Source organism: Bos mutus, chromosome 25 (assembly GCF_027580195.1).
Source record: "Bos mutus isolate GX-2022 chromosome 25, NWIPB_WYAK_1.1, whole genome shotgun sequence".
Lineage (NCBI taxonomy): Eukaryota > Metazoa > Chordata > Mammalia > Artiodactyla > Bovidae > Bos > Bos mutus.
Window position 1 is genome coordinate 24324889 of NC_091641.1, and position 25088 is coordinate 24349976.

The window sequence follows — 25088 nt, forward strand, 5'->3', positions numbered from 1 at the left end:
TTTATTAACAACCTGGAAGGTTTTGTTTTGTTTTGTTTTGTTTTTATTTGGGGTAATCACATTTAAATGGGAGAGTTCACAGAAAAGTTTTAATATCCAACTTGGCTTGAGTTATCATGTGGCCTCACCGGGCCCACATGACTCTGTAATAATCTAACAATGACATGTAATGATCTAACAAATCTAATGATGGGAACTGGACACAGGTTGCTTGTTGGGCAGGGGAGAGGCAAGATAGAGGGGCCAGGAGCCTGTTTATCTTGGGCCACCTGGAGTGCACCCAATTCACTTCCCTCTTGCAATAAATGTTGAAGGAGAGTGGGACACAGAGGGGAGACTTAGTCTTCTCTCAGCTCATCATATGCTCCTGCCATGGCAGCTGTTCATCCCCACCTCTCCTTGGGATTTATTTTTAATTTTAATTGGAGGCTAATTACTTTACAATATTGTAGTGGTTTTTGCCATACATTGACATGAATCAGCCATGGGAGTACATGTGTTCCCCATCCTGAACCCCCCACCTACCTCCCTCACCCATCTCCTTGGTATTTCTATAGAATCTCTAACTCTGTCACACACACTGTCTTGAGTCCTGGACAGGCATATCTCCTTTACCAACTCTGTTGTGGCCCACAAAAGAGCCACATGGAGAACTCTCCCTCTGCCTACTGTGACATGGGAGTGCCTGTTGACCCCAACTCTCCAAGATTGCTGATATCCCCACCAGCTTCATTTCTTTTATCTTTCACTCAACCTTCAAACATTAGTCCACCCCTGCAGATAGTTTCCACGTGCATCTGTCTGGGTGCCCCCTGAGTGTGGTCATTGTGCATGTTGATGAGGGTGCCCCTCCATTTTCACATGTCTAGATGTGGGATGAAAGGGTTTCCACGTGCAGGCCTGAGTGTATGAGTGCGCCCCCGTGATGAGGTACTACGTTTGTGAGCATGGATGAGTCTGCCTGTGTGGCTGCCATCCTATCTCTGGCAGGAGGGCTCCTGTGTGGAGGGCTTCTGCTACCCTGCCCGCATCCCATTCAAAGGCACTCAGCTCAGGTACAGCCCACCTCCGGCCTCCCCCAGAGTCAGCACACACACTCAGCTGCACACACTCTTTCTTTTAAACTCGGGCCCTCTGGACCAGGAAAACAGAGAACCCTAGAGCATCCTCATGTATGGATGTGAGAGTTGAACTATAAAGAAAGTTGAGCACCAAACAATCGATGCTTTTTAACTGTGGTGTTGGAGAAGACTCTTGAGAATCCTTTGGACTGCAAGGAGATCAAACCAGTCCATCCTAAAGGAAATCAGTCCTGAATATTCATTGGAAGGACTGATGCTGGAGCTGAAGCTCCAATACTTTGGCCACCTGATGGGAAGAACTTACTCACTGGAAAAGACCCTGATGCTGGGAAAGATTGAAGGCAGGAGGAGAAGTGGATGACAGAGGATGAGATGGTTGGATAGCATCACCGACTCAATGGACATGAGTTTGAGCAAACTCCGGGAGTTGGTGATGGACAGGGAAGCCTGGCGTGCTGCAGTCCATGGGGTCACAAAGAGTTGGACACGACTCAGCGACTGAACTGAACGGAACTGAGAGCATCCTTGCTTCTACTACAGCCTCCTCTTCTCACCCTCTGCCCTGAGTGGAGAGTCTTCTGTAGGAGATGGATTTGAAGCACTGGCGGGAGGGAGGAGGGGGAGCGGGAGGTAAAGGGGGAGAAGAGAGCTGGATGAGGGGAAGGTCGAGAAAGGCAAACTGAGGACACGCCGCCTCGATACAGAACCTTTGCTGGAGAAGCAGGTCCCACCCACACCACGCCCCTCCCACTCAGGGCGGGGGACGGAGGATTGGAGATGAAGGTAGCCTGTTTCCACCCAGTGTTCCTTTGGGGTTCTCAGGTCTAAGTTCATATCTCCTCCAGAATCTGGAGCAGAAAGGGGCAGCTGGGACCCCTTCCTCCAGGGCATCTCACCCGACCCCGCCACCCCTTCCTTCCACCGGGTCCAGGCAGTTGCTGATTGGCTGCGGGGACCGGCGTCCCAGCCCCCCGGCTCCGAGGCGGGAGCCGAGCGAGCCCGAGGTGGGAGGCGCACAAATGGGCTCCGGGAGCCCCTCCCGAGTCCCAGCGCCCAGCGCCCTGCGGGAGGGCTGAGCCGGGATTCCAGGCGGGCAGGTGCGGAGGGAGCGGAGGGGACCGCGGCCAAGGGTAGAAGCAAGTCCTGCGGGAAGAGAGGCGCTGCTGCTCCGGCTGCTGCCTAGGCGGTCGCCACCACCGAGCCGGCGTCCGGAGCGGGGCTGGCAGGCCGGGCGCCGAGCCGCGGGGAGCGAGGGGCGCGCTCATGGAGCACACGCACGCCCACCTCGTAGCCAACAGCTCGCAGTCCTGGTCCCCCGGCTCGGCCTGCGGCTTGGGCTTCGTGCCCGTGGTCTACTACAGCCTCTTGCTGTGCCTCGGTTTACCAGGTGAGGGGCGTGGGGGAGAGGGAGGGAAGCCGAGAGCCCAGAGAGTGCGGGGCGAACCCTGCCCAGGGCCCCCGGGCCGGGCCACCTTCTCGGTGAGATCCCTGGCGCCCCCTCTGCAAAAAGTTTACGCCTTTCCGGGCAACTGCGGACATTTCCAGACTCTGGGGGGTGAGAGGAAGTTGCGGTGGCCTGGCGGGGACGGTGCGTGTGTGTGTGTGTGCTTCTCAAGAGTATGCGCGGTGGGCGATGGGCCAGGATGTGTGGGGGGTCGGTGCGAGCGAGGGGACTTTGAGCTCCTCGGTGTGTATTTGTGTGCGCGACTGAAGGGCTCGGTCAGGCGTCCGTGAGGGGCTCCAGGGAGGGCCGTGTGTGTGTGTGTGTGTGTGACTCGACTGCAAGTCCGGACAGATGGTGTCATGGGGGCCTCCTCTCTCCCGTCGCCCCCCACGTCCACCCAGACTAGGGGCACCTCTGCCCCGCGCCGCCTAACCCCAGAGGACGCTGGAAACCCTGATCCTGGGCACTGTCTTGTTCCGGGGGGTGCTGGGATGGAGCAAGGGATGAGCCCCCCGCTGCCACCCTGAGGAAGGCGAGGCCGGCTAGGAAGAGTCAGGGTGGCTCCAGGACCATGACCTGGACAGGGCAAGGGTGCGGAGGGACATGCGGGCTACCGAGGCCGCCACCGCAGGGGGTCACAGTCTCCTTGAGGACCTGCCTCACCCCTTGGCTTTGCCTCCCAGTTCACCGACCCTGGGCAGCTCACTGCTGCTGCAGATGTCTGTCTGGTTCCACATCTTAGCCTGCTGTCCGAAGTGTAGCTGAGACTTGTACTGAATTCCTGAAGAGAGCTTGGGGGGGCGGGGAGGGCGGCAGGGGGCGTTGCCGACGCGGGGAAGTGGGGAGTTGGTGCTTGCCAGGGCACCTGAGGCAAGGAAGGGTTTGGGGGGCTCCAGCTGGAGATGGACATTTCTCCCAGATAGTCCCTGCGACAGTCCCTGAATCTCTGTGGCAGAAATATTCCTGAAGATCACTTGCGGGCAGATGGGAGAGAGGGACAGAAAGAAATAGGAAAAAAAAAAAAATCCAGTCCTACCTAAAGCCTAGAATCATAGCATCATCTACCCTACTGCCTTCAGGATCCTGGGAACTTGGGAGCTGGATTTCTGAAGAGCCTGGCTGAGATTTCCTTTCCAAAACATTCAACTTGGTAGCCACAGCCTCTGCCGTATTTAAATAAATCACCCCTCTCCCAAATTTGGCAGGTAGGAGAAAGCATAAGTTTGCTAAGACTGAGCCTCTCTGTCAGTGAGTGATGAGGCTTTTATTACTAACTAATTGCTCTGACTGCCCTGGCAGAGAGCTAGCCTGATTCGCACTGCTGGGGTGGCGGGCACGTGTCCTGTAATTACCCCAAGCTGGGATCGATTTAGGCCCAGCTCCCACCTCCCCACCCCCACCCCCTGGCCCTCCTGAACCTCTCCAGAACTGTCCTTTGGGGAGTGTTTTTGAGAAGGTTGCTTATTTGATGAACCACAGTAATGACAGAGCCCCCTTTCCTTTTAGCCCTCATAACAGAGTATATCTGACTCCCATCAGTCACCTCTCCATCTCCTCTTTAGACTGAAGTTACCACTCTCTTAGGCTTTTCTTCTGAAAACCCCTTGAGGCATAGAACCATAGAGACAAGGAAAGGCTCTAAGGGTCCAGAGCAGGGAAATGAGGGTGGGGAGAATGAGGGAAAGCTCGTATCTTCAAACTCCTCAGGGTGGGAGTCAAGGTACTGCACACATTTACAGATTAACTCCCATGCCTGCCAGGACCTTCCTGGCCCTAGCATTGGCACCTGTCTTATGCCAGGCACAGACTCTTCAAGGCTGAGCCCAGGGCTTGGAGATTTAAAAGAGTGAGGAATTTTGATTAGAACTTGGAGGACATTGATGTGTTCATACATTCAGAGTTATGACCACCTACTGTTGTGCCAAGAGCTGAGGAGGTATGAAGAGGTGACTCAGAGACCCCTAAGACACAGTCTCTGAGATCAGGGAGCTCAGAGATGGACGCAGAGGGACCAAACATCCTGGAGAAGAACCACTGGAGAGGCCAGGCTTGCAGGAAGATCATGGGCTGGTAACAGCTTGGTTAATGGCTTGCAAGGTAGTTCAAGGGTGACATCCTTAAGTCATTCTCTTAAAACTGTAAGGACAAAAAATACGTCCTAGTGACTAAGAGTGCAGACTGTAGAATGAAGCAGAGTTGGCTGTTAATCTATGAACTTTTTAATGTCTCCGTGCCTCAGTTTCCCCTTCTGTGAAATGGGCATTATGAGAGTACTTCCCTGGTGGCTCAGACGGTAAAGCGTCTGTCTACAATGTGGGAGACCCGAGTTTGAGCTCTGGGTTAGAAAGATCCTCTGGAGAAGGAAATGGCAATCCACTCCAGTACTATTGCCTGGAAAATCCCATGGACAGAGGAGCCTGGTAGGCTACAGTCTATGGTGTCGCAAAGAGTCGGACACAACTGAGCAACTTCATTTCACTTTTCACCCTTGAAATTGTGGTGAGAAGTAAAGATGTTGATGGAGATGAGGGTGCAAGTCAAGCGCTCAGCTCAGTGCCCAACACACCACGCATTGATTGCTGCTGTGTGTGCTGCTGCAGTTGTGGTTATCATGAAGCTGATTCAGTTGTAGGAAGGATGGGGGCTGCTTAGCCATGCCTGAGCTGGAGGAAGGACTTGGAGGCATGCTGAGAAGAGCATTGGGCTCAATGCCGGCTCCTCCGGCAGAGCTCACTTCGGTATTCCCCGCCCTGCCCCCAGCCCCCAACAATTAGCAAACCCTGCCTCCGAGGCTGAGCTATGCTGGGTGTGAAGTAACAGACCGAAGAGCTTGGTAATATTGTGAAAACTGAGATTTTAATTGAATCACTTTCCTGGCAGTGGACTCACCCCAATTTCAAATTCTCACTGTGGTGGTAGAGGGTTAGGGAGTGGCTGTGTGTTGGCAACAGGGGAGCCAGTAACTAGGAGAAAGCAAGGCTGTTTCTTAGCCCCGTCAGCCTCTAGATTGATAGGAAGAGCTTGAGAAAGGCCATATGGTCCAATCCCCTGCCTCTAGGAATTGCCCCCAGACAGTCTGATTTAACTGGTCTGGTGGAGCATACAGGGGTTTCTAACGTGGAGTATAGGCAAAGCTCTGCCACTTGAGAATTCTTACTCTCTGCACCACAGTTTTCCCCACCCATAAAATGGGCGGAGCACACAGGCAGTTTATGTTAAGATAACCTATGTTAAAATGGCTTACCACAGTGCCCAGACTGTGGAAAGCACTGTCACTCAATACCTTCTCCACACTGGATCTTTTTCCTGTATTATATGCTTATATTGTTGCACTGAATCTCCCCATGATGTGTCCATATCCTGAACGTGTTTTACGGAGGAGCAAACTGAGGTTCTGAGAAGTGGAGCATCTCGTCTATAGTTGAGCAGTCCAACCAGCATGTGAACACCTGTCCTTTCCCTTGCATCCAGTACCTTCATTACTGTTGAGAAGTTATTTCACTCACTTCAGTCCTTGCTGTGTGCTCAGTGGAGAAAATTGGTGTCCCAGCTGTTCCTAAAACTCAGTCTCTTTCCTCCTCCTTTTAAAATAAGCAAGATATTTCCAACTTTTCAAAACACATACAATAAGCCAACAAAATTGAGTTGGGGACCCTGATTGGGCCAGCTGGGACAAGACAGTGCACAGCAGAAGGCAGTGCAGGAGGAAAAGATGAGCCTGAAATGCTTGAGGAAAGAGAGCAGGAGAGAGGACCAGTGAGCCTGCCTGATAAGGAAGGAGAAACGCAAAATTATACTGAGATTTGAAAGAGATATTTTTAAAACTTTTCCTGCTAAAAGGCACAATGGATGTTAAGGGAGACAAAGTGAGGGAGATGAAGCCTGAAACTACATGCCACACAGCAGACGGGAGCGTTTGCCCAATTGCCTGTCTGCCTCTGGGGGTTGGTGCAGGATGAAAGGAGATGATGAGGCTGTAGCCTATCAGGTAGTAAGTGCTTTGACATGTGCTAGTTACTGTCGTCGGAGAAGGCAATGGCACCCCACTCCAGTACTCTTGCCTGGAAAATCCCATGGATGGAGGAGCCTGGTAGGCTGCAGTCCATGGGGTCGTAAAGAGTTGGACACGACTGAGCGACTTCACTTTCACTCTTCACTTTCATGCATTGGAGAAGGAAATGGCAACCCACTCCAGTATTCTTGCCTGGAGAATCCCAGGGACAGGGGAACATGGTGGGCTGCCATCTATGGGGTTGCACAGAGTCGGACACGACTGAAGCGACTTAGCAGCAGCAAACTGTTCTGAGCCTTCTAGACGTGTTCTCTTTTGCCTCTAAACATCTTTGGAGAAAGTGTAGTAAACAGATTAAGAGTACCCAGTCTGAAGCTGGACTTCTGGAGTTTGAGTCTTGGCTTTGGTACTTAGAAGCTGTGTGACTTTAGACAAGTGACTTTAACTCCTCTGTGCCTCAGTTTCCCCATTTGTAATGTGAGGATGATGACAATAATGGAGTCATAGGGTTCCTGTAAGGATTAAATAAGCACTTAACACAGTGCCTGGCACACAGCAAGCACTCTATAAGTCATTTTTTCATCATTTAAAAATTAGGGAAATCAAGGGAAGATTCCTGACTTGTTATATGACATCAACTTTACCCTAATATCAAAACAAGACAAAGACATTATAGGAAAACTAGCAACCAATAGTCCTCATGAACATAGACATAAAAATCCTTAACAAAATATTAGCAACTCTAATCTGGCAATATATCAGAAGGACAATATTGAGTTGGCCAAAAAGTTTGTTCAGGTTTTTCCATAACACCTTATGGAAAACCCAAATGAACATGTGAGCCAACATAATACACAAGACCAAATTGGATTTATCCCAGGAATATAATATAGTTATATATAGTTATAAAATAGTTCAATAGTTGAAAATCATTCACCATATTAACAATGTGATTCACCATACTGACAAACTAAAAAAGAAATTCTGTATTATCATTTTAATAGATGCAGGAAGTACTTGACAAAATTCAGTATCCTTCCATTTGATAAAAAACTTATCAAACTAGGAACAGAGAGAGAACTTCTTGAATCTGATAAAGAACATCTATTACCTACAGCTAACATCACATTTAATGATGAAAGATGGAATGCTTTTCTCCTAAGATCTAGAACAAGGCAAGGATGTTCTCATCACTCCTATTCAGCATAATACTGGACATTTTAGCCAGTGCAATAAGGCAAGAAAAGGGGAGAAGAAGGTGTACATGGAGGAAGAAATTAAATTGTTTCTATTCACAGATGATATAATTGCCTTCATAGAAAATTACAAAGACTCCACAATAGAAGCTTCTAAGGACAAAATTAATGAGTTAACATGTTTGCACACTGTTAATATGCAAAAACCCTATTGTATTTCTACATATTAGCAATGGACAATTTGAAATTAAAAATTGGAATTAGGGGCTTCCCTGGAGAGGGCAATGGCAACCCACTTCAGTACTTTTGCCTGGAAAATCCCATGGACGGAGGAGCCTGGTAGGCTGCAGTCCATGGGGTCGCTAAGAGTCTGATAGGACTGAGCGACTTCACTTTCACTTTTCACTTTCATGCATTGGAGAAGGAAATGGCAACCTACTCCAGTATTCTTGCCTGGAGAATCCCAGCGACAAAGGAGCCTAGTGGGCTGCCATCTATGGGGTCGCACAGAGTCGGACATGACTGAAGCAACTTAGCAGCAGCAGCAGCTGGTGGCTCAGTGGTAAAGAATCCACAGACGAATGCAGGAGACACGGCTTCAATCCCTGGTCCAGGAAAATCCCACATCCCCCAGAACAACTAAGCCTGTGCACAACTACTGTTGAGCCTGTGCTCTAGAAAGCAAGAGCCGCAGCTACTGAGCCCATGCTGCAACCACTGGAGCCCACACGCCTCGAGCCTGTGCTCTGCAACCAGAGAAGCCACCACAATGAGAAGCCCAAGCACCGCAACTAGAGAGTAGCCCCAGCTCACTGCAACTGGGGAAAGCTCTCTCACAGCAGTGGTGACCCAGTACAGCCAAAAATAAATAAATAAATAAAACTGAAAAAAAAAAAAAAAGAACACTTAATTTCAACTCTCTACTGTAAAAAAATAAAATGGGATTAAAAAATATATATTTCCAGGTTCCCTTAAAAAAAAACAACTGAAAACATTAGACTCTTGTTCCCAAAAAGTAGCAGTCAGCTAGAGCTGAGCAATAGGCTGCTTTGCCTTTCCTATGCAATTATGTGTGTGTGTGTGTGTGTGTGTGTGTGTGTGTGTGTGTGTACGCACATTAACAGGTAATAACATTCATAGTACTTGAAAACCTAATAGTATAGAAAAGGCACACATTGCAAAGTCTCCCTCCCGTTCCCTTTCCCCTGCTCATCAATACCCAAAACCATCCCACCATGACCACCACACATAAGTAATCACTGTATTAGTGTCTTTGTTGTCGTGTTTCAGTCACTAAGTCCTGACTCTTTGTGACCCCATGAACTCCAGCATACCAGGCCTCCCTGTGTTCTGCTATCTCCCGGAGCTTGCTCAAACTCATGTGCACTGAGTCTATGGTTCCATCCAACCATCTCATCCTCTGTCACTCCCTTTTCCTCTTGCCTACAATCTTTTCCAGCCTCAGGGTCTTTTTCAATGAGTCGGCTCTTCACATCAGGTGGCCAAAGTATTGGAGCTTCAGCTTCAGCCTCAGTCCTTCCAATGAATATTCAGGATTGATTTCCATTAGGAGTGACTGGTTTGATCTTGCTGTCCAAGGAACTCTCAAGAGTCTTCTCCAGCATCATAATTCAAAAGCATCAATTCTGCAGTGCTCAGCCTACTTTATGGTCCAACTCTTACATCTGTACATGACTGCTGGAAAAACCATAGCTTTGACTATACGGACCTTTGTCAGCAACGTGATGTGTCTGCTTATTTAATTTTAAAAAAGTGTCTAGTTTCCAATTTATTTCAAGGTTTTTTAGTGTATATATACAAGCAAATATGAATAGGGGATTTCAAGTCTCCTTTTTTTTTTTATTCTCTTGAGCACATAATATACACCATCCTATATCTTGCTGTTTTCTCACTTCATATATCGATAACCCAAAACAGTATATATAATGCGTTTTCCTTCTTTAATGAAGCGATGTAGGATTCCATTGTATATTTGTACAATCTATTGAATGGTTACCCCTTCAAAAGGACACAGGCACCCCAGCTCGAGACAGTCCCTATGTGGTGCACCTAATTCTCTGTAACCTGTCTGGCCCCTCTTAATTCTCATTTGGGCTTAGGATCCTCGTTATAACAGTGGGAGAAAGAGCTTTGCATGAGGAGTCCTGAATTCCAGGCTTGGTTCTGGTAATAACCCACTGTGTGACCTTGGACAAGTCATTCTTAATGAGTTTGTTAAAGGCCCAGGAGAGCTGAACTCTGCTTGTGTTGCTCAGTTGGAGATATTCCCCATTGATGGGATTTAAGCACAGACCAATGAGATAGCTATGCTGGAGGCTGTCTGGGCTGGCCTTGGGCTGGAGTCCAGAACAGTAGCTTTGTAATCCTTGCCTCTGACTAAGAGTTCAATAAATGTTATTAACCTTCTATTCCCTGCATTGTTTTGTGGTAATTTGAAGTAAAACATGCAAAGGCTTCGCATGGTCCTTCACACATTGTAGAAGCTCAATAAATAGTAGCTCAGATTGTTTTTATTGCCTAACGTATCAGTGTGTTCAAGCACTGTAAATCCCCTAAGCCACAGACTGCTTTGTACATAGGACTTTTCCATAAATGCACAATTCCACTCCAAGTGTACCCACCAGGCATGAAGCTCCACGTCCTGGCAAACTAGGAGAGAATGATCCAGTGGATTAAGCAATCAGTGCCATCATAAGCCTAGGGAATTTGTACCCCTAAGAGAGTTGCCTGTGGCTCAGTGAAGCCTCCAGAAATAATATCAGTCCAGGTCATGATATGGTCTTCAGCTAAAATTTGTGAAGAGAATGATAAGCACCACCAGCAAGTTCACACTACGTGCTACAGCTAGGATGGTGAACAGACGAGGGAAGAGAAGTGAACACAGATCCTGCCACTCAGCCTCTATGTGGATCTGAAATATGTGGATGATGTTTATAGGAGATGCAGCTCTGCAGTGCTAGGGGTGGGGCAGTGCAGGTGTCTTGAATTCAGATACCTGCATGGGGCAGCCCAACAGTGTAAATAAACAAAATGGGCCAGTTTTAAGAACTGTTTCACTTATCCAAAGAATTGTGCTTCCCTGCTGTTTTGCTGAAAACATGTGACTCTTTCAGTCTATTTCCTTTTTTATCAATGGAGACATATGTACCAAAAACACTGCCCTTTCCTCTTAATGATTGCTAACACTTATGTAGCACTTACTTTGTGCTGGAGATTCTTCAAAGCACTTTACATACATTCAGTTCAATTCAGTCACTCAGTTATGTCTGACTCTTTGCGACCCCATGGACTGCAGCACGCCCAGCTTCCCTGTCCATCACCAGCTCCCAGAGCTTACTCAAACTCATGCCCATTGAGTCAGTGATGCCATCCAACCCTCTCATCCTCTGTCATCCCCTTCTCCTCCCACCTTCAATCTTTTCAATGATTGAGCATCAGTCTTTTCATCAGAGTCTTTTCAAATGATTCAGTTCTTCGCATCAGGTGGCCAAAGTATTGGAGCTTCAGCTTCAGCATCAGTCCCTCCAATGAACACTCAGGGCTGATTTCCTTTAGGATGGACTGGTTGGATCTCCTCACAGTCCAAGGCACTCTCAAGAGTCTTCTCCAACACCACAGTTCAAAAGCATCAATTCTTTATAGTCCAACCCTCACATCCATACATGACTACTGGAAAAACCAAAGCTTTGACTAGACAGACCTTTGTTGGCAAAGTAACGTCTCTGCTTTTTAATAAGCTGTCTAGATTGGTCAGAACATTTCTTCCAAGGAGCAAGGGTCTTTTAATTTCATGGCTGTAGTCACCATCTGCAGTGATTTTGGAGCCCAAAAAATAAATTCTGTCACTGTTTCCATTGTTTCCCCATCTATTTGCCATGAAGTGATGGGACCAGATGCCATGATCTTAGTTTTCTGAATGTTGAGTTTTAAGTCAACTTTTTCACTCTCCTCTTTCACTTTCATCAAGAGGCTCTTTAGTCCTTCTTCGCTTTCTGCCATAAGGGTGTTGTCATCTGCATATCTGAGGTTATTGATATTTCTCCCAGCAATCTTGATTCCAGCCTGTGCTTCATCCAGCCCAGCATTTCTCATGATGTACTCTGCATATAAGTTAAATAAGCAGGGTGACAATATACAGCCTTGACATACTCCTTTCCCGATTTGGAACCAGTCTAGCTTATTTAATTCTCATGACAACCCTTTGAGGCATGGACAATGATTATGCCCATTTTCAGATGAGAACATTGAGACACTTACCCAAGGTCACACAAGTAGAAAATGATAGAGCAATATTTGGTACTGCTGTCCAGGTTTATTATAAGAAAATGGCAGCAGGTGTGCAATGACAGCTGACAATTGACACTCAGGCTGGACTGAGAGGTGGGGGTGATAGACATAGGGAGGAGGAGGACCTGTGAAGAGTTGACTCATTGGAAAAGACCCTGATGCTGGGAGGGATTGGGGGCAGGAGGAGAAGGGGACGACAGAGGATGAGATGGCTGGATGGCATCACTGACTCGATGGACATGAGTCTGAGTGAACTCCGGGAGTTGGTGATGGACAGGGAGGCCTGACGTGCCGCAATTCATGGGGTCGCAAAGAGTCCGACACTACCAAGCGACTGAACTGAACCACCACTCAGTTTACCAGCCAATTGTCCAGTGTTGTAAATTGTTCTAAAAACTCTAGAAATCCAGATATTTACATGAAATGCCCAATGTTTCAATGTTGGCACTGAAATTCAAAAAATTTTAAATCACTGTGTGAGCCAGCACCACCAGAGCCAAATCAAACATGTCTGCAGGCTTGATGCAGCCCACCAGGCTGCCAATTCACAAACTCCCAAGTGGGCAGAACTTCAAGAAGGACCAAGAAACAGCAAGCAGGTCACAGTGAATTGAGAATAAAAACAAGCTGAAGGGAGGAGCAAGAAATAATAGAGATGGAAACCAAAAGAAAGTGTGGGTAAATCAAAAAAGCATACCAACTCAGAAAACCAGGGACTTGGCATAAACTGGAAGGAAAAGTTCCAAGAAATCCACAAACTTTATGCTGACAGTGTCTTGAAAGCCTACCATTTAGGGGGAAGGGAAATGCCCTGCGAATCTGACAGTGATCGCTCAGTGGTCCCCAGCCATGGATTCAGGTTCTAAATTCGTGGCTTCTATAGGTGGGGCTCTAGCAGATTGCTCAAAGCTCTCTGAGCCTCCACATTCCTCTCTGCAGAGAGAGTGGAACAGTGCCTTTCTCACAGGGTTGATGGTATGGACAAAATGAGATAATTTGAGACTAGCCAGGGCCCAGAGCCTGCCACTCCACGGTTGCTGGGTTTTGGTGAATCTAAACACTCCCATTTCCCAAAATGAGGAAACTGAGACCTCACCCAAAATCGCAGTGCTGGGAATGGCCGGGTCTGAACCAGAACTTGGTTTTTCCAAGTCTTACTTAGTTCACTTCTTACAAGGTCACATGCTAGTGGTCTCTGAAGAGGAAACAAACTGAAAAGAGTAAAGGAGCAAAAGGCTGCTTTTAGAGCTAAGAGTGATCATCTAGATGCAGAGGAGGGGGGTGGGGGGCGGCGCTGGTCCTGTTGTTGTTTTATGTAGGATTATTTTAGGTGGTACAAGGCTGCAGCATCAAAATCCCTTTTCAGTTTTCTTAATCCTTCTAATTCCATCAAAGGGAGAGTCTCAGCTAGGTGCCAGTGTGTCTTTAACACCTTTTCACATGTGCTAAAACTCTCCCTTTCTAGCAGACACAGAGCAGACCTAGAGCTCAGCACCTCGGCAGGAAGCAGTATCTGGCGAGAATTTAATGTCACTCTTGTATTGTTATTGTATTTATTTTTAAGGCTACCTTCTGTTTACAACAGGGAGGTGGGTTTGTTTGTGACGTGTACGATGGTCACATGTCCATGCTGTCCAGTATAGTCACCGCCAGCCACATGTGGCTCTCGAGCACTTGACATTTAACTAGTACAACTTGCAGAACTGAGTTTTTTATTTCATTTCATTTCAATTAATTTACAATTAAAATCTGATACTTGACTCAGTTATTAGAAAATAACTTTGGAACAACGTGAGTATGTAAGTCTATCCTTTCAACTGTACATTTCATGACATCTAAACAGATCAAGGATTTTCAGTGAAAATTTAGCATCCATAGAGAGATGTGCAGGAAGTATAAAAAAATACAGCAGACTTTGGACATTTAGTGTGAAAAAAGAGTTAAATATCTGGATAATTTCCATTGATTACATTTTGGATGAACAAGGTTAAATAAAATATATTGTTAAAATTAATGTCACCTGTTTCTTCTTATTTTTTTCTAATGTGGCTTCTAGAAACAATGAGAGTGCATATGTGGTTCACATTACATTTATATCGGAGAGTAGTATTGTATAAAGTATAAATTCAAGAAAAAAGCATATCACTTTAAAACAAGATGCCAAATAAATAATAGTACACAGGACACAGAATATGGCAAAAGTCACAACATTAATGGGTCAGGTACTAAAATATGGGGAACACTGATCTAATAGAATGTTCTTGATGAAGAAACTGAGACCCAGAGAGGGCAAGTTCCCCCAAAGTTTCATAGCTAATTAGGGGTGACCTTGACCCCAAACCTTCCAGATTCCAAAGTAAGTAAGCTTTGACCACAGCAAGGGGAATAACCCTTCCATCTCCACCTCCACCAAAGGAAACATAAGGAAAGATGGATCACCGTGTGGGGAGGAGGTGGCTACCCTGAGTCCCAGTGGAATTCAAAGGGAAGGAACCTCTTTGTATGGATGACTTAGGAGCTTGGCCTTCCTACCAAGTGAAAGCAGAATGATTGGGACTTCTCTTGAGGAAAGACATGACCAGCTGAACTACATTTAGGGCAAAGTAGGCTTTTATCCCAAAGATAAGTATTCATTTTGCCCCATGACAAAGAAGGATGAGATAAGAAATCAGACAGCACAGTTCCATTCAGAGAGCATCTGCACTCATTGATTCACTAATCCACCCATCCCTCCATCCATCCACCTGTCCATGTGACGGGCAATGCCAAGTGCCAGGCACTGTACTGGCATGCCGTAAACCAAAAGAGATCCCCGCCTTGCCTTTGTGTGCATGTGCACACAACCACACACACACACACACACACACACACACATGTACATAAAGAGATGGGGAAAACCAGCATGATCAGAAATCCTAATAAATGTAAACAGTCACCTGTGAAAAGATCTTGAAGCAGAGAGGGGCACGTGGTGACCTGCACATATAGGGAGCCTCAAGGGGAACAGCTGAAACCCGAGGCTGAGGAAAGAAAGGATGGAAGGATGAGGGCAACGGGAGTGGGCTGTGAAGCCACCCTTCAGGAGGGGACCCGGTGCCCACACAGCTGAACAGAAAAGGCACCCAAGTCTGGGAGTAAGGTGGCTGAGGCAAGGCGAGAGCACGGTGTGAGGTGCAAGCAGAAGGGAACAGAAAGCCAGAGCTTCATTAAAACCATGCACACCGATCCTGAGCTGGGACAACACACTCTGCAGTGTGAGGACTGGTGTGTCCACCAGCAACTTCTATCCTTCCCCATCGTTTGCTCTTGCTAGAGCTCAGGGAGTTGCTTTTCTGCCACAGACATTTCTTATCATTTTCAGCTAAGTGCAGAGCAAGCTATCAGCCATATCTCTTCAACTGGGGGCCTCTACACACACAAACAAACAGACACATAGACAGACACATACAGACATGCACACATATACACCCCCCACACAGACATATACTCCATAGTCAAAGGAAAAGAATGGCCTGTGATTCTCTTCTGGCTGCAACCCTTGCTTTTAGCATTCCTGGCCTCACCCCACGGTTCAGCTCCACAGAACCTGCTGACAAGGGCCATCATCTGCCTCTTGAAAAAAAAGCAGCGGCGTCCCTAGAAGGTGGTAGAACAGAGTGGTGATTGCAGGGGCCAGTGCTGTGAGGAGGGGGTGCTGCTGCTGCTGCTGCTAAGTCACTTCAGTCATGTCCAACTCTGTGTGACCCTGTAGACGGCAGCCTACCAGGCTCCTCTGTCCCTGGGATTCTCCAGGCAAGAATACTGGAGTGGGTTGCCATTTCCTTCTCCAATGCATGAAAGTGAAAAGTGAAACTGAAGTCACTCAGTCATGTCCAACTCTTCGCAACTGTAGACTAGTCTACAGTCCATGGCTCCTCCGTCCATGGGATTTTCCAGGCAAGAGTACTGGGGTCAGTTGCCACTGCCTTCTCCGAGGAGGGGATGGATGTGCCTTAAAGGAATCACAGGCCCCACGAGCTCTTGATCTTCACAGAGCACGGTTCTCATACATGTCCGCCCTCCACACCCAGGATCCTTCCAGAACTCCACTGCTCACAGCCAGAGGGATCACAGAAATAACACTGGTTTAGGAATTAAGTGCCATCTTGCCAGTTGTGAGGTCTCTCCCCATCTTCAAGCCTCAGTCTCCCACTGCGCATGTGTCTGTGGAGACCCTGTCAGGTGCCAGGTACCCCTGTGGGCACTGAGGGAGCAGCAGGCCCTCCAGGAGGCAGACAGCAGTGAGCGAGAAAACAGTGTTGCCACAAAGTCACGTTAGACGCTGATACAGTCTGAGAGGGTAAGAAGTGGTAGAGGGAGGGGTTCAGGACAGGGCTCCCCAGAGAACTATGTCTGAGCAGAGGCTAGAATGACAAGAAGGAGGGGCATGGCAGCGGGAAAGGAAGGGGCAGGCAGAGTGTGAAAGCGGGGGAGGGGGTGTGCTGCTCGAGCTGGAAGGCAGGGCTAGGGGGCTGGAATGTGACGCTGAGAGGTGGGGATCAGGGAGTCGCACGCTGGACGGTGTGGGCCTTTGGGGTCGATGAGGTGCTTGGTTTTACTCTAAGTGTTGCAAGACACACTAAGCAGGTGACATGACCTAATTTGAGTTTTCCAAAGACCTGTCTGGATGCTGTGAGAAGAATCGAGGGAAGGTGGTGGGAGGGGAGAGGCTGAGGAGGTGGCTGCCGTCGAATGGGGTGTGAAGGGCCTCCGGGAGCTGGCACAGGGCAGGGCATGCGGTGGGAGTGTGGGTCAGAGGTCACGTGTACAGCCCACCCCACATCCCACTCCTGCCCCATCCACCATCTCCTCCGTCTCTAAGTAAAACAAGCAGCCAAGAGAAGTGAGCCAACTGAGGATGTCTTCGGACATGTGCCTGCTCCGGGGCGGTGTGGGACCCTGTGCTGGAAGATCCCTGATCAGGGTCGTGGCCCCGAGCAAGTCCCGCTGATGACCCAGCTGTCAGTTGCGGAGAGTTCTGACCAGAGAGGAGGCGAATGCCTGGGTGAGAACAGTAAGTCACCTTCAGCTCTATCACTTGACAAAGGAACGGGAGCGAGTTGTGGCCGGCGTGGCAGCAGGACGTCGTCATCGTGGCTGCACTCAGCTCTGAGGCCTAGGGTCCAGTAGGAGGAAGGGAGTAATGTCCCCAGGGCTGTGGTGGAGACGCTGAAGACATTGTGACCACAGACGGAGAGGTGTGTGGAAGACGGCAGAAAGGGCTCTTGGATCGTCTCAGAGGAGGCCTTCTGGCCAGAAGAGGAGGAGTCTGAGAAATGAGATGACCTTTTTTTTTTCTTAATCACTGCCAGCACTAAATGCTGGTCACATGCTTGCTGATTAACACCCTCCTCAAGCCCTTTGTTTCACTTCCGGAAGAGGTCTAGACCGGGGGTCACAGCTTCCGGCGGCCGACTGGAAACTCAGACCTTTCAGAATATGAGAGAAGCCTATTCAAGGTTTTCTTAAAAAGTAGCAACTTCTCTATTAACCTTCAGAGAGAAGTTCATAACAATTTACATTACTCATGACTCTTGAGAAATTTTAAAGTCTGGCCAAACTAAGCTCTCCCCGACTGTTATCAAGCGTCCAGAACCAGGAAGCCTGACCACCTTTGCAGGGAGCTGGTGCTGTGCAGTTTACCGCAGCCCCACCTCTCCTTCAGTTCAGTTCAGTCGCTCAGCCGTGTCCGACTGTTGCGACCCCATGAATCGCAGCAGGCCAGGCCTCCCTGTCCATCACCAACTCCCGGAGTTCACTCTGACTCACGTCCATCGAGTCAGTGATGCCATCCAGCCATCTCATCCTCTGTCGTCCCCTTGTCCTCCTGCCCCCAATCCCTCCCAGCATCAGAGTCTTTTCCAATGAGTCAACTCTTCGCATGAGGTGGCCAAAGGACTGGAGTTTCAGCTTTAGCATCATTCCTTCCAAAGAAATCCCAGGGCTGATCTCCTTACTCACGCTCAATACAAAGATTTTTTTCTTCTACCTGGCCTGCATCTCTCACTTAAGTCCTCTGCCTGGCCCCTCTAGGATTTTGAGTTTTCTGTGTTAATACCTTTCCTCAAAGGTAACTATGTGTATACTACACACACACCCCCATGTAAAGTGTGAGGGTGTAAATGGACATGGGTGTGTGTGTGTAGTGTATAATTTTTTGCATACTTTTTTTGCACACTTTTCTTACACACTTTATTGCAAGAAAAGTTGCTAAGACCTGGATTTGAGACCCACTGGACTTTCTAGGTGTATGTAGTTAACCTCTTTGAGCCTCTATTTCCAGATCTATTACATAAGGTTAAGAGTACCCACCTTGCTGAGAATACATGACATCATGTACATCAAGGGTGTAGCAGGTGCTTAATAAATAAGGCTGACAAGCATTTCCTATCTGATCCCCACTTGGGCTCTTAGGCTGCATAAAGTATCAGGCTCCATTTCATGAGGTCCTAATTTGTGCAGAAGATTATAGGGGATAATGATGGAGGGAAAGAAAAAGATACAGTGAAATGGTCCCTTAAATCAATATCATAATATAATGTGACACATTCTCTAACAGAAATGAGGGTGAGGCATTGAAATTCATGTGTGAACCCAAACTTACCTCTGCCTGGGAGCAGCAAAAAGATACTGAGTTAGGTAATGTGCCCTTGACAGTAGGCACAGAGTCTGAGTCCTCTCTTTGATTCCAGTGCCCTCTGGTTTTGGCACATGCCAATGGCTTTGGTAAGTATTGGGTGGGTGGATGAATAGATGGATGGATGGATGAATAAACAGACGACTGCCATCTCAATGCCATAAGTATAACTTCCTTAATAATCTTGAAGAGACTGAAAACACATCTTGACCATAACATCATCATCACCACCACTACCATTACTGAGCCCTTACTCTGAGACAAACACCAGAGCAAACATTTTGCTCCACAATGCCTCATTTAATCCTCACAGCAGTGGCTATGAGCTTGGAACTTCTGTGGCAGGAGGGGAAACTGAGGCTCTGAGAAATACAGTGAGCCACCCGAGAGAATTCAGCCACTGAGCAGCAGATCTGAGCTGTGACAATCCTGTGCACCCCTGCTTGTGCCTGAGCTGCCACTGGGCCTGCCGTGGACATTGGTATTCAGAGTATAAGAAAGGACAAATGCTGTGTCTACAGACCTCTGCCTTGGTTCACCCTCCCAGCCTGGTCTTTGCAGGCATTTTGAGGGACTAAGTCTTCCTTTCTGGTTGAAGACACTTCCTGGTGTCCCTATTGCCTTTTCCCCAAGCAGATGCTTTAATTACTTGAAATTATTTTTAAGCAAGGACGGGAAGGTGAATTCCCTATCCACCCCACACCTAACCTACAAAATGGAAATTGAGTTGCTTTTTTTTTAAGTAGCATATTGTGATGAAATGACTCCCTGAAAAACTCTGCCATCTTCCAGAGACTTCCAAGGTGTCCTTTATCAGTCAGAAGCAAACTCACTTCAGTCAAGTGCTCAGAATTCCAAATCCAATTTATGTGGTGAATGTTTATTGACCACCTATTATGTGCCAGGCTCTGTTCCTAATCCTTAAAAATAGTCATCAGTAATAGCCATTAATGTTAATATAGTGTTGGCCAATATACAAAGTGAATTAAAATTTACAGAGGGCTTGCTCATCCATTATGAAACTGAAGTTAGGAGAAGTCAAACAGCTTTCCCAAGTTACTCCCAATAGGCAGGCTTGGAAAAATAAAACTACATCCTTGAACCTCAAACCCAGGGCTCCATGTTCCACTAAATGCACAAAGCTATGAAAGACAGGAATGACCCCTACCCAAAATGGAGCCACCCCTCTGAATCTTGCTAGGACTGTACAGTATTCATTCGTTTGAAAATAGAGTGCTCCCTACTGGTGCCACAAATAGATCTGTGCTCCTGTCCTTGGGGAGAGCACAGTCTAGTTGAAGAGATGAAAAAGCAGGTACATCTGTGTGGTATACATCTGTGGGGTGTGGTATACCATGGGACACAGAGGAAGGTATCAACTGCAGTCCTGGGATGGGGGATGGCAGTGTTGGAGATGGGGTGGAGCTGTCAGGGCAGATATTTACCACTACCTGGAAAATCCCCTCTTCCCCTCTGGGATCTGACATGCTACGTGTGTTTTGATCACAAGTCTGTTTCTTCATCACACACACACTAAGCGTCTCCTTCAGTGTCAGAACCACTGCCAAGGACTGGGGATGAGAAAGGAGAATGAACTTTTCCCATGCTTTCAAGACATGCACTACACTGTCCAGCACACAAAACAAGTAAATTGAAAATGATTAGGTTGTATCATATGAAATTGCCAATATTTGGCCACTTCTTAGCTTTTAAAAAGTCCATTCTGTATGGTTCAATCGATTACTCAATAATGTAATAACTTGCTGTACTAAAGAAAAACTCAAGATGATGTGAAAGTCCCAAACCCTCAGCACACTTCTTCCTCCACCATCCCCCTGTGGCAGAATCCACAGCTGCAGCTTGGAAAGCAGGACCACTGAAACCTTGATGGTAGAATCATAACGAACTTTGAGTGTCTGCTACCTGTTGGACACTGTTTCCAGCACTTTCCATGAATTAACTAATTTAATCCTAATCAAGTAGGTGCTGTTATTACCCCTCATTTTACAGATAAGGAAACTGAGGCACAAGGTAAGGGATTAAGTGGCTTGAGGTCACGCAGTTAGTGCTACTGCAAAGACAGACCTCTGACCCAGACACCAGGAGCCAGAGCCTGTGTGCCCATCTATCAGCTGCAGCAAGAGATGGAGATTTCCATGGTACTTTCCACCAGTTTTGTGAGAGATTTAGGGAGATTTCAGGCACAAGCAGGGCTGCTTGGGAACCCAGGGGACAAAGTACAAACCAGAGTTGGAAAGGAGACCATTCTCCCCACCGTTGGGAGCTTAGAATGCTGTGGATAGAATCTTCTTTCTGTTCCATTTTCTAATCAACTATTGTTATTACATTTGACTTTGGTCCTCTTGAGGTCTCAGCTGCTGGTCCCAATAATGTTTTGACTACTTTCTTGAGTTCTCTAAGCATACTATTGTATTATCTCCAAATAAGAATAATAAGTTATGCTTTCTTGAATAGTTTCACCTCTTTGTTTAGTTTCCTACCTTAGCATTTTGTTTAAACTGTAGATTTGTATTAGTAGTAGTATTAGTATGTAACATTAGTTAAGTTAGTTTTACCAATTTCATTAGACTGAGGAAAATGGATTGAGGTTTTGAGCATATGTAGACAAATGGCTTCAGGAACAGAAGGGCAAGAGCCAGGGTGGAGCTGAGAAGTCCTGCAGTAACTCAGGTATAATATGATGCCATCTAGACGTGGTTGCTGCACTAAACAAATATTTGTCAAGTGTCTACTATCTGTCAGAAACTGTGCTAGAGACACAAAATGAGGCAGACATACACCTGTCCCCTACCCCAGAGCTCCCAGTATCAGGCTGCCTGAGGAAAGAGAAAAGACAGGGTGTATCTAGGAAGTATTTGGGTAAAGAACTAGCTGGATGTGGTCTTACGGGTGAGCAACAAAAATTATTTCAAGCCTCAAAATCTGGTAGTATATAATTGATAATCACTAGGAAATCAACTGATATTTTTATTAGCTTCCAAAATCTATTACAATCTACTCACCTGAAAAAAAAAAAAAAAAGATGAGAACAAGGAAATGGGAATTTTTCATTTATGAATGCTTTTGAAAATATGGATTCAAGAGAAATTAACAGGCATTTTAATTTTCTGCTATCTCATTCCTGATACCAATGAGGCTCCTCTGAAATATCTCGTGATAATTAACATTTGCCTAGTGCTCTTCCAGTTGCAAAGCCGCTTCCCATGCATTGTCTCCTTCAGTCCCCACAACGACCTTGGGAGTTTGCAAAGCAATTTCACTGAGGTTCTCACTCTGCAGTCTTGAATTCTCAAACCTCATTTCCCCACGGTCCATATGCTAGCCAAGCCTGTCATTTTACAGTTCTGCAAACACAGCATGGTTTCACACTTGCTTGATTTTGTACTTGTGGTTCCCTCTGCCAAGAAAGAAGCCCATCCCTTCTCTGTCCAACCAAGGAGGGCCCTCTGCATTCTGGGAAACCCTGGGCAGGTAGGGAAAGACCTTTTACCCTGGGGCAGCAAGGAAGGTCCAGTACCTTGGAGTTGGGAGCACCCCAGGATGGTGCCCATGTCAGTGGCAGACCAGCAGACTAGTGAACACAGAGTCTGTCCTGCAGCTGATTTGGTGTCAGTAGAAGCAATGGTCCCAAGGCCCTCTGACTTCTTAAAAAGTGTAGCAGTTAACATTTTGCAGTTGGACAGACCTGAATTCAAATCCTGGCTTTGTGACTTAATAGCTGTGTAAACTTGGGCAACTCTTTAAATCCAGTACAATACCCTCCTCTATAGGATGGATCTGATAATACCCACCTATAAAGTGAGGGAAGCAGCAATGAAAATTGAGTATAAAACACTTATCATAAGATTGCTAAGTAGAAGTTATCCTTTTTATTATTAAGACCACTTCCAGGCATTCCCTGGCAGTCCAGTGGTTAAGACTGCACTTTCACTGCCAAGGACCTGGGTTCAGTCCCTGGTCGGAGAACTAAGATCCCACAAGCCATGTGATGTGGCCAGCCAAAAAAAAGAAAATGGAAACAGTGTGGAAACCTGGAGAAATATAGTAATATTATTTTTTAAAAAGACCACTTCCTTCATGACAGAAAAATATACAGAATCATTCATTGTCATCATCATCATCATCACTGTTACTACTACTGCTGCTATTATTATTTACATTTTCTCTTATATCTAAAAGGGAAAAAAAAGACTTGCATTTTTTACTGACATTTTCCCTATCATCTCTTGGAAATGGTATTTCTGCTAAGAAAAGAAAGAGAGGCAGAGGCAGATTATTTTGTCATAGGGAGACCATAGGAGCATCAATGGGGGGAGGGGTGGACTAGACCAGCTGGCTCCTTAAGGGTCAAGGACAGGGGTCATCCTAATGAAATGGATGAGGAGCATTACAGGAAGGGAGAACTCCATAGGCAAAGGCTCAAAGCTGGAGACAATGGGCTTGTTTGGGGTGCTGCAGGTGCCACGATTCCTCTAAACTGGGAAACAGGGAAGGAAAGAGTGGTGAGTGAAATGGGATGGACAAGGGAGCTGAGGTCATAATTCCAGTGGTGTCTACTATGCACTTTTCTAAGCACTTTCGATGCATTGACTTATTTAGTCCTCACAGTTGTCTCCATTTCAAGATGCGTACATGGAGGCACAGAGAAGTTAAGTGATTTGCCCAGGGTCACACAGCAAGTAGGAGTCAGATCTGGATCCCGTGCCCATGCTCATCATCACAGCACTAGTAAGGGCACTACTGGTTTCTTTTCTTCTGTGATGTTCAGGCAGGTGTCCCCAAACCATAAAAGATACAGGCCCCCTCAAAATCACAAAGAAGCAAACTGTCCTTCACCTGCTGAACCCAGCTTGGGCAGAATGGTAGCTAATCTCTCTCTCTGCCACCTCCCTGTGTGCAGAGGTGGGTCTTTAGAAGTTCCCAAACATAAATCCATTTCCATATAATTATAGCTCCTTGACCTACATGTCGTTCAGCTGTGTACATGGGCTGGAGGCATAAAAACCAATTTCTCCAAGCAGAGAAAATTGCTTCCTGAGGCCCCCGGGTAATTAGACATTGTCTTCCGGGCATGGCCTGTTCCCTGTCCGTCCACGTCCCCTGGCACAGGTGCTGCCACTTCAGTCCCGCATCTGCTCAGGGGATACAGGTCCCCTCGTGGAACAGAACATCCACCAGGACGGTGGCCTTGAAGAGCGTGCAGCATATGGGGGGTGTGCATCAGAGAATTTTCGATGTTCTTGAACATCCAGATCCTGTGGAAGTTTCCCCTGCTAGCCTAAGAGGAGAAGGGGACACATTATGCAGGAAGATGGTACCTCTAAACATTTCTGCTGCTGCTGTCAAATTGTATATAGGAGGAGAGTTATTGCATATATGAAGAGAGTAACATGGAAACTTACAATACTATATGTAAAATAGATAGCCAGTGGAAATTTGCTATATGACTCAGGGAACTCAAATGGGGGCTCTGTGACAGTCTAGAGGGGCGGGGTGGGGAGGGAGATGGGAGGGAGGTTCAGGAGGGAGGGGGACATGGGAAGAAAAAAACAGGAAGCTACAGTGCCAACCCATGGTTGAAAGTTTCAACGAAGTATGTAAAGGAAACTGTTCTCCACCACCCCTTCATCTACCTTCAGGGATGTCTGTGGTTAGGTACAGAAATAACAGTCCTCTTCCTTAGTAAAACCCTTTAGTGCTTAAAGCCCTTCAGTGAATCTCCATTGCCTCAGGACAAATTCAACTCAAACCCAGTTTAAATCATTAGAATCAAGTGCTATTACTTCTCTACCTCTTCTCCCACCAGGGCTCCCTCCAGCTCCCAGTCCAGCTCTGGGCTGGGGCAGGCAGATGGCAGACATGAGTGAGGCCCATGGGGGACTTGCTGAGCTGGAGGCTAGCCCCAAGCGGAAATGTGGGCCCAGTGAGGCCTGCCTCCAAGAGCCTCCCTCAAAGAGGTCAAATCTTTGATTGGACATGAAATATTCCAATTTGTAAACATGGCAACTGATTCAAAAACCTCAAAGACACACCTGCAGCCTGAAATCAGCCCCTTGGGCCCCCAGTCTGTGATTCTCTAGGTCAAACTCATCACCCCTTCCTAAGCACATCCAAAGCATGCTTCCTCCTGCTATTGTGGAGCTTGTCTCTGGGGATTGATCTGGCTTCTGCCAGGCTAGGAGCTCCAGGAAGGAAGAAACTATTTCCTCTGATTTACTAGGGCATCCATGGCTGTAGCAAGGTGCCTGAATCCAGCAGGAAGTCAGTATCTCTAAGGGTTGGCCAAAAGGTTCATTTGGGTTTTTCCATGTGGGCATGCACGCAAAGTCACTTCAGTTGTGTCGGACTC

The 25088-nt window shown here is 47.1% G+C and overlaps 1 protein-coding gene across 1 annotated transcript in view; it reads left to right on the forward strand.

Annotated features, from left to right (window-relative positions):
* Nucleotides 1–2345: 2345 nt before the first annotated feature.
* Nucleotides 2346–25088, forward strand: part of GPR139 (G protein-coupled receptor 139) — a 42661-nt gene continuing 19918 nt past the window's right edge. Inside the window, exon 1 of the mRNA XM_005909404.2 lies at nucleotides 2346–2469. Within this exon, the coding sequence (XP_005909466.1) occupies nucleotides 2346–2469 (124 nt within the window). The remainder of the gene's footprint in view (nucleotides 2470–25088) is intronic.